At 40.7% G+C, this 9,497-nt stretch overlaps 1 protein-coding gene across 1 annotated transcript; it reads left to right on the top strand.

Moving 5' to 3' along the window:
- The first annotated feature begins 1,604 nt into the window (after positions 1-1,604).
- On the top strand, positions 1,605-2,530 carry LOC130962581 (uncharacterized). Its single transcript, XM_057888776.1, has 3 exons — positions 1,605-1,706; positions 1,910-2,091; positions 2,137-2,530. Exons 1-3 carry the CDS (start codon positions 1,605-1,607, stop codon positions 2,528-2,530), a joined length of 678 nt encoding a protein of 225 aa, XP_057744759.1.
- Positions 2,531-9,497: the final 6,967 nt, after the last annotated feature.

Below are 9,497 nucleotides of genomic sequence, written 5' to 3'. Positions count from 1 at the left end.
TGTAGCAAAAGAGAACCTGGTCTGGTTACAGAGAAGTCTAATAGGCGATACGACTAAGGCTATTGACTATAAGTCTCTGAAGGCCATGATTGGCAAGAATTTACCGCAAGTCGTGGAAGTATGAGAATTAGGAGCGTACAAAGCACTCCTGACTTTTGATAGTAAATTAAATGCTGAAGAAGTCTACACGTTCAGAATGAACAATATCTTGAAGTTTTTCCATAGCATATGGAGATGGGATGAGGAGGAGCGTAGTGAAACTCGAAGGGTATGGCTAGAGTGTTTTGGTGTTCCTTTGTATACATGGTTAATGGAGACGTTCAAGCTGATAAAAAGTCAATGGGGAGAAGTTGTTGGGTGTGACGAAGCCACGAAATCATGCCTCTCTTTCAGTGTGGGATGGGTACAAATTGACACCTGTATTATGGACATAATCAACGAGTAGATTCACATCACAATTGGTACTAGTGGATTTGACGTCTTAGTTAAAGAGGTTGGACACGAGAGTTATGGATCGCAATGTAAGCTTGAGGACGTTGGTAAACTTGGCCCCCCAAAAGCATGCGAGATTTTAGGTGCAAGCAGTTTCATTTCGATAGTGCCAGTGATAAGCAAAGATCCGGTGGTTGACAGGGTGATGACGGTGCCAAGGGAGGAAGAAGATGATAAAGATAGATTGGTAATTCCTGAAAATATTTTGAATGAATGGAGTTATTGTAAATTAATTGACATTAAAACTCCAAGGGTAACAGATGATGTTGTTATAGAAGGAATTGCTAATTGCAAGGGAGATTATGATTTGGTCATTGATACTGAATCAGAAAAAATGGTTAGCTGGGATTATGGTACTGATGGTATGAATAAAGGTTGCTGTTGGAGGAAAAAACATGACCAAAAAAGGCTTAAATGTTGGCCCAATAAGCAAGCGGTGGGCACAAGTGCTGAAGGAGGGAGAATGGGATGCTCCTCATCAACCTCAGGCCCATATCACGCTGATGAGGAAACGGAAGGCTTGATCTTCTGTTCGGGTCGGGTTGGGCACCATTCGAATGGGTGCACTCCAAATCCTGGGTGTTGCGCCGTTGCTGATGTCCATATCGAAGAGGAGAATATGGATATTGGTAGCGCGGTCCACAAAGCAAGGGCGACCTCCAAGACGGCGAGCAGAAACGCTGTTGGGTTGAGCGCGGCGCTGCGGGTTTTGTGGCAGGAAGCACGCGGCTAAAATGGAACCAATGGGCCGCCTCCCTATGCCTTTAGTAAACTCATTGTCGGCAATGACAGCATTCGGTCCCTCCAGGGAAGATGGGCTCGCAGGAGATACTAAGGAAACTGGTTCAGTGCCAGGAAAGGATGTTGTAGGCGGCCGGGATGGGATCCTTGAAGACGGTGAAGATGCACTAGAGGACGGTATGACTCTGGTTGTTGCAAGGCTTGATGAGGGCATTGGCGATAGTGGGGCGGACGTGGATATTGGCACTGGACAATAGGGGATCAGTGGTGGAAAGGCTCTAGAAAGAGAAGAGAAGATGATAAAAAATAAAAGGGCATGGGATCTGGCAGTAGAATCCGAAGCAGTGCATTACAATGAAGATGACGGCATAATGGCGATTCTACAAGAACAGAATGAAGCGATAGCCCAAAAGAGGAGGTTGGCAAAGCAGAAAGAAGAGGCACGAAGATGCAGACTGAAAAAGCTAAAAAAGGTGTGTAACAAAGTTTTAAAATGATTTTTAGCTCTTGGAATGTTAGGGGGTTAGGGGGGTTGGAAAGTCGAGTATGCTAAAAAAACTCAAAAAGAAACAGAAACTGAATATGTTAGGTTTGATTGAGTCTAAAATGCAAGTTGTGACCAAGATTGATGTAGTGCGTATTTGGGAGAGCGATGCTGTGGGGTGGAAATATGTAGGATCGGAAGGCTTTAACGGTGCTTTTGGGAAGATGGCATAAGAACAAATTTGGTGACATGGATAAGAAAATTCAGCGCTTTAAGGAGGAGATCAGGAAGATAGATAAGTTGGCAAGAAATGGAGTTTATGATGGTACAGTGGAGGCTAGAAGGAAGGCTTTAGTAAGCTGCTACAAGCAGTGGTATGTTAGAAAAGAACTACACTGGAACTAGATGTTGCACTCCAGGCATGTGAAGGATATGGATAAGAACACTAGGTACTTCCATAACTTGGCATCGGCAAGACAAAGGAACAATAGAATTGATGCTCTGGTAATTAACGGAAGGTTAATAAGAAATCAAGCTCGAATCAAGATTGCTAACGGAGAGTTTTATAAATATTTGCATCACCAAGAGAGATCACCGGTTGTGGGTTTTAGGGACGAACATGTTAATCAGATTGATGAAGAAGATTCGGTAGCTCTAGAGAGAATACCGACAATGGAGGAGATTAGAGAGGCAGTTTGGGATTGCGAATCATCTAAGGCTCTAGGAAGTGATGGGTATAACATGAATTTCATTAAGAAGTTCTGGGATGAGATTGGTGCAGAGTTCATGACAATTATACTGGATTTCTTTTGATCGTTAATGTTGCCTTCTGATTCCAATATTACTTGGGTGACCCTTGCACCTAAGTTCACCGGAGCCAAGGAGATCAAGGACCTTAGGCCGATCAGCATGGTAGGTTGCGTATACAAAATAATTTCCAAAGTGATGGTTAGGAGGATGAGATCAGTCATGCCAAGTCTAGTAGGAGAGACTCAGATTGCATTTGTGAAGGGTCGGAAAATACATGATGGGGGCACTTATTGCATGTGAAACAGTGCACAGGTTGAAAACGAGAAAGAAGAAAGCAGCAATCACTAAATTAGACTTTCAGAAGGCTTATGATCGGGTAAAATGGAGTTTTGTGGATATTGTGCTACAGAAGATGGGCTTTGGTTGGAGATGGAGGGAATGGGTGAAGGAGTGTGTTGGTACAACGTCTATGTCAATCTTGATAAATGGCTCACCATTTAAACCTTTTAAGATAGATAGGGGCTTGAGACAAGGTGATCCACTATCTCCATTTTTGTTTGTTCTGGTTGTTGATGTTCTGCATAGGATGGTAGGAGAGGCAGTCAGGAACAAACGTATTTTGCCGCTGCTGGTTGGTATGGACAATATAGTGTTGTCACATCTCCAGTTTGCAGATGACACTATATTGTTCTGTCCACCAGAGAAGGAGACCATCAGAAACTATGTCAGGTTGCTAAGGTGCTTTGAGATGATGTCGGGGTTAACTATTAACTTTGATAAATCAAGTTTAATCCCAATCAATTGCGAACATCAGTGGACTTACAACATATGCAACTTATTGGGATGTAAAGAGGTCAGCCTTCCAGTCAAATATCTTGGCATTTCTTGAGGAACGAACCCAAGACTGGTCAGAAATTGGAAACCCATAATTGACAAGGTTAAGGAGAAGCTCAACTTGTGAAAGGCAAAAGTACTTAATAAAGCGGGTAAGCTAGTCCTTATTAAATCTGTGTTAAATAGCTTGCTGGTGTACTACTTGAGCCTGTATAAGATGCCGAAGGAAGTGGCAGAAAAGTTGATATCATTGCAGAGGAGATTCCTGTAGAGTAAGGAGGAAGGTAGAAATGGTTTGGCGCTAGTTAAGTGGGAGGTGGTTTAAGCCCCTAAAAAGGTAGGTGGATTGGGGGTAGGTGATGCCGTGGTTAGAAATACTGCACTACTTTTCAAGTGGTGGTGGCATTTTTTTAAAAAGGAGTGTCCATTATGGAAAAAGGTTGTGTGCTCTTGCTATGACTTGGACCCCAATGTGATGCTATCGGCTCAGACATTACCTACTAGAGGGGGTCTATAGAAGGATATCTGTCAGCTGCAGGTCAAGGATAGTAATGTGAGAGATAAGATGATTGCGGGGTTATCTATGGTGGTGGGTGACGGAATTAGGACTCGATTCTAGGAAGATGTCTGGCTACAAAGTGGTTTGTTAGAGATGAGTTTTTCGAGGCTTTTCTTTGTTTCAAATCAAATAGGATCTGTCATAGGGGATTATGGGTTTTGGGACAGGTTAGAGTGGATCTGGAACTTCAAGTGGAGGCGAGAGTTATACCAATGGGAATTGGAATTAGTGGATCATTTGCATGAGACTTTAAGGCCTGTTAAGCTAGCATATAATAAGCAAGACAGAGTTGTTTAGAAGTTTGACAAGGAAGGTATATCTTCAACTAACTCTTTTGTGTAGGTGATGCAGTCAGAAACCCTCCCAGAGGAAATAACCAGCTACAATTTCACCATAACCATTTGGAAAGGTTTGGTTCCACCACGAGTGAAGTTATTTATTTGGTTTACATTGATAGAAAGAGTGAATACTAAAGAAAGACTGCATAGACTAGGAATTATTAGTCATGGTGATAACATATGCGTATTGTGTAAAAAAACGTTGAACATATTCACCACTTGTTTCTAGGCTATGAGTTTGCTTGGCAGGTGTAGTGTTAATGACTATCTGACTTTGCAAGATTGTGGTCTGTTCCGCGTTCACTAAAAGAGCACTTTGAGAGCTAGACATGTGTTTCTAACAGGAAGAGAAAGCGCAACAAATGGCTCAAATACTTTTTTTTTGGGTTATTTGGAATGTTTGGCTAGAGAGGAATGGGCGGACTTTCAATAACAAGGAATGGGGTGCAAAGGAGGTGTTCTAGAAATCTTTAACCAGTTATAGAGAGTGGAGTTGGTTGGATCTCTTTTGTTGTTGATGGCAATAACGGAGATGACACGAGGGATAGTTTTCTGTTTATTTTTCTTTTCATGTTCTTTTTGTTTTGCTGGTTTTTTGTCTCTCAACTGTATTGTGTTGAGCTCCCTTATTCAAAAAAAAGGAAAAAAAACTACTCAATGGATCAACCAAATATTGGAATTTCATTTTTTTAAGAGATTTGCACTACACAAAAGTCAAAATTGTCAAAAACACATTTCTATTTATTATTTAATATTAGATATGTTCCAGTTTAGAAGTCATAGTGTCATACATTCACTTGATTTATTAATTAAAATGTATATGCTTAAATTTTCAGAGATATGTGTTAAGCGACTCCTATTCGGTAGGGTGTAAAAAAGTCAAATTTGTGTATGAAGGATAATGTGGGTTTCAATGTTTTCAATATGCTCCAATCTTCAATTTGTTTCTAAAATATTAGATTGAAACTAGCAAGTGCAAAAATTTAGAACACAAACTGATACGTACGTTATAAACTTATAACTTGGCGGTAACCGACGATAATATTGGATTCTAAATTAATTTTAGGGTAAAACAAATGCATAAATAAAAAACATATCAGTATTAACATAAAAGTTCCAAAATAAATAATGTTACTTTCATGTCTTTATTCATAATTCTATATAAATCAAATTTCTTAAATTCGAATTAGCCATTAATATTAAATCGAATCAATATGTATCGATTTACATGGTACGAAATCGAATAAAATCAATTCGATTTACAACACCTAATAAATCGAATGTAATAAATTTGATTTATAAACAATGGTCGCTAGTAGTAAATCGAATCTACTAGGTTCGATTTAGTACGTAGTTACCTATATATATAAATCAAGCTGAATTAATTTGATTTACTCTTTTACTAACATATATAAATAGGAATTAAACGTGAATGGCTCATCATAATAGGACTCACAATGGCTAGTGATGATAGTTTTTTAGTTTTGGTGCACTATAAAGAGTTGATTAAGAAAAAAAGTGATCTGAAATAAAATTTACTGATAAAAATCCGCTGAGTGTTTTCCTCAAATCTTCTACGAGTTTCATCGAGTTTTAGAATACTATAATTGAAAAACTGGGGCTGCCTGACATGAAACGGTAGAGAAGTGATTCTATAAAATTCCAATTTTCGTGTTGCCTAACGGTGTGAAGTACGATTCTTTCGTCATAGGCAATGACAAAGATTTGCAAGTTTTGTTCTATTGTTGTTGGCAGTTTTTCAAGGTGAGGACCCTTGAGCTATTGGCCAAGCTTGTAAATATGGCCTATAGACTGTAGTTCAGGAGGTTCGAACTGGAATCCTCAATCTTCAGCAATCAGCTGCATCTAGTTCAATGCCTCTTGGTGCCTCATCATTTGTGCCTGTGATTACAACTGAGGTAGCTTTGGTTGCATCTCTATCATTCGCAGCTGATCTAAACTGCAATTGTGACGGAGAAATAGGTGATAATCGACCCTTTGGTGAGCTTGCTATTGCGATGGCCGGTACTTCTGTTATGGTCCTGATTTTCGGGGAGGGTAAACCACCGGATGGCAACCAGGATGTACTTCGGGATGATGATGATGATGATATGGAGCCCGCCACGATTGCTGATGATAGTGATGATGACATATCGAGGAGTATTCCAGCTGGGGATGGTGGACCATCTAGTTCAAAAACTCAACAGTACCTTTGTACTTTTCAATTTTGGACTTGAATGCAATGACACAGCAGGGGTTACCGGGAGTACCTTTTAGATTTGGGGCCAGAGATACATAGGATACAAGAGCTCTAGCTGAGTTCCAAGTTGGTCAGTAGTTTCAGGATAAAGAGGAGGCCGTCTTAAGCGTGAAGATTGATTATTTATAGCATCCGTCGTGAGGTTGAGTATAAAGTATTAGAATCCAATCATCACAAGTACCATAGGAAGTGTAAGTATTTTCACAATGGGTGCACATAGTTAATTCGGATTGGTCTTCGCCAGCGCACGGGTATTTGGGAGGTAAAACGGTACGACTTCATACTTGTCTGACCACCTCAATATCTAGTGATCACAGGATGCTTGATTATCATGTTATATCGGCTTTCATATTGCCTATGATTAAAGCTGATACTATCGTGTCGATGATGAGCGGATAATTTGTACGCTTTTTGGCATTGTTTTTAGTATGTTTTTAGTAGATTTAGTTAGTTTTTAGTATATTTTTTATTAGTTTTTAGTTAAAAATCACTTTTCTGGACTTTACTATGACTTTGTGTGTTTTTCTATGATTTCAGGTATTTTCTGGCTGAAATTGAGGGACCTGAGCAAAAATCTGATTCAGAGACTGAAAAGGACTGCAGATGCTGTTGGATTCTGACCTCCCTGCACTCGAAGTGGATTTTCTGGAGCTACAGAAGCTCAATTGGCGTGCTCTCAACGGCGTTGGAAAGTAGACATCCTGGGCTTTCCAGCAATGTATAATAGTCTATACTTTGCCCAAGATTTGATGGCCCAAACCGGCGTTCCAAATCAGCTCAAGAATGCCCGGCGTTAAACGCCGGAACTGGCACAAGAATGGGAGTTAAACACCCAAACTGGCACAAAAGCTGGCGTTTAACTCCAAGAAGAGTCTCTACACGAAAATGCTTCAATGCTCAGCCCAAGCACACACCAAGTGGGCCCGGAAGTGGATTTTTTATGTCATTTACTCATCTTTGTAATTCTTAAGCTACTAGTTCCCTATAAGTAGGACCTTTTACTATTGTATTTTTGATCATTTTAAATCTTTTGATCACTTTAGATCTCTAGATCATCTTTGGACGTCTAGTTCTTAGATCATTGGGAGGCTGGCCATTCGGCCATGCCTAGACCTTGTTCTTATGTATTTTCAACGGTGGAGTTTCTACACACCATAGATTAAGGTGTGGAGCTCTGCTGTACCTCGAGTATTAATGCAATTACTATTGTTCTTCTATTCAATTCACCTTGTTCTTGTTCCAAGATATCACTTGTTCTTCAACTTGATGAATGTGATAATCCGTGACACTCATCATCATTCTCACCTATGAACGTGTGCCTGACAACCACCTCCGTTCTACCTTAGATTGGGTGGATATCTCTTGGGTTCTTTAACCGGAATCTTCGTGGTATAAGCTAGAATTGATGGCGGCATTCAAGAGAATCCGGAAGGTCTAAACCTTATCTGTGGTATTCTGAGTAGGATTCAATGATTGAATGACTGTGACGAGCTTCAAACTCGCGATTGTGGGGCGTTAGTGACAGACACAAAAGAATCACTGGATTCTATTCCGACATGATCGAGAACCGACAGCTGAATAGCCGTGCCGTGACAGGGTGCGTTGAACATTTTCACTGAGAGGACGGGACTGTAGCCATTGACAATGGTGATGCCCAACATACAGCTTGCCATGGAAAGGAGTAAGAAGGATTGGATGAAGACAGTAGGAAAGCAGAGAGACGGAAGAGACAAAGCATCTTCATACGCTTATCTAAAGTTCTCACCAATGAATTGCATAAGTATCTCTATCTTTATCTTTATGTTTTATTCATATATCATCCATAACCATTTGAGTCTGCCTGACTGAGATTTACAAGATGACCATAGCTTGCTTCATACCAACAATCTCCGTGGGATCGACCCTTACTCGCGTAAGGTTTATTACTTGGATGACCCAGTGCACTTGCTGGTTAGTTGTGCGAAGTTGTGTTTATGCCATGGTATTGAGCACCAAGTCTTTGGGGCCATTACTAGGGATTATTTGAGTTGTGAAAAGTAGTGATCACAATTTCGTGCACCAGTCGATCAAGGTACTTCAGAATGCAACAGAGGCACATTTCAGTTTTGGAATGACTTTGACTGGCTATGCAAAAGGCAGTTGCCCAGATTTACGGGGATTGAAAAGAATCATATAATGAGTTGCCGCGTTGGGTACTGGGTGTGCAGATCGCAATGTCAGGTAGTGTTGCAGTGTTGAGGACGAGTCTTGTGCGAATTGGTAGGCAAGTCGATAAGCCATCATCCTATTTTCATCAGCTTTTCTGAAAATTTTCACCGAGTATCTAGGCCTTCCGACATTGTAAGTAGTTGGTTAATGTTGATGGAACTCACTTGTACAGCAAATACGGAGTACACTGCTTATTGCAATTGCTCAAGACGACAATTCCAGCATTATTCCTGTTGCATTCGCACTTGTGGAGGGTGAGAATGCAGAGTCATGGTCATTCTTTTTATCTCATCTTCAGCAGCATGTAATGCCTTAACCGGGTATTTTAGTCATATCAGATAGGCACAACGGGATCAAAGTTGCATTGGTGGCTCCTAATGGTGGTTGGCTTCCATCTAATACATACTAGGCATTTTGTATCCGACACGTGGCAGAAAATTCGCATTGCTTTTTAAGGGCAAAGATATGCAGAGATTTCTAGTGAATGCTGCTTATGCCAAGACTGAGGACGAGTTTGAATACTAGTTTGACATTCTCTGATCCGAAGATCCTGCAATGTGTGACTGGGCTAACAGGATTGAGTATGTGCAGTAGACTCAGCATCGGGATGAAGGTCGGGGATTCAGGCATATGGCTACTAATATCTCTGAGTGTGTAAAATCGATATTAAAGGGTGTAAGGAACCTTCCAGTTTGTTCGTTGGTGAAGTTCACCTATGGGAGATTGGCCGAGCTATTTGTTCGGAAAGGAAGAGAGACAGAGACACAGTTAGGAATCGGGCAGCAGTTTAGTCAGTATCTTATGAAGGCAATAAAGGATAATCTGAAGGCT

The sequence above is a fragment of the Arachis stenosperma genome, chromosome 2, assembly GCF_014773155.1.
Source record: "Arachis stenosperma cultivar V10309 chromosome 2, arast.V10309.gnm1.PFL2, whole genome shotgun sequence".
NCBI classification, from domain to species: Eukaryota; Viridiplantae; Streptophyta; class Magnoliopsida; order Fabales; family Fabaceae; genus Arachis; species Arachis stenosperma.
This window is presented reverse-complemented; position numbering and strand designations above follow the sequence as displayed.

What these genes read in the sequence shown, in the direction of transcription:
- LOC130962581 (XM_057888776.1), top strand. Translation starts at nt 1,605, where the DNA reads ATGGCGATTCTACAAGAACAGAATGAAGCGATAGCCCAAAAGAGGAGG. An exon ending in GACTGAAAAAGCTAAAAAAG is followed by an intron (nt 1,707 to 1,909) that starts GTGTGTAACAAA and finishes GGAAATATGTAG; the next exon opens with GATCGGAAGGCTTTAACGGT. An exon ending in GTAAGCTGCTACAAGCAGTG is followed by an intron (nt 2,092 to 2,136) that starts GTATGTTAGAAA and finishes GTTGCACTCCAG; the next exon opens with GCATGTGAAGGATATGGATA.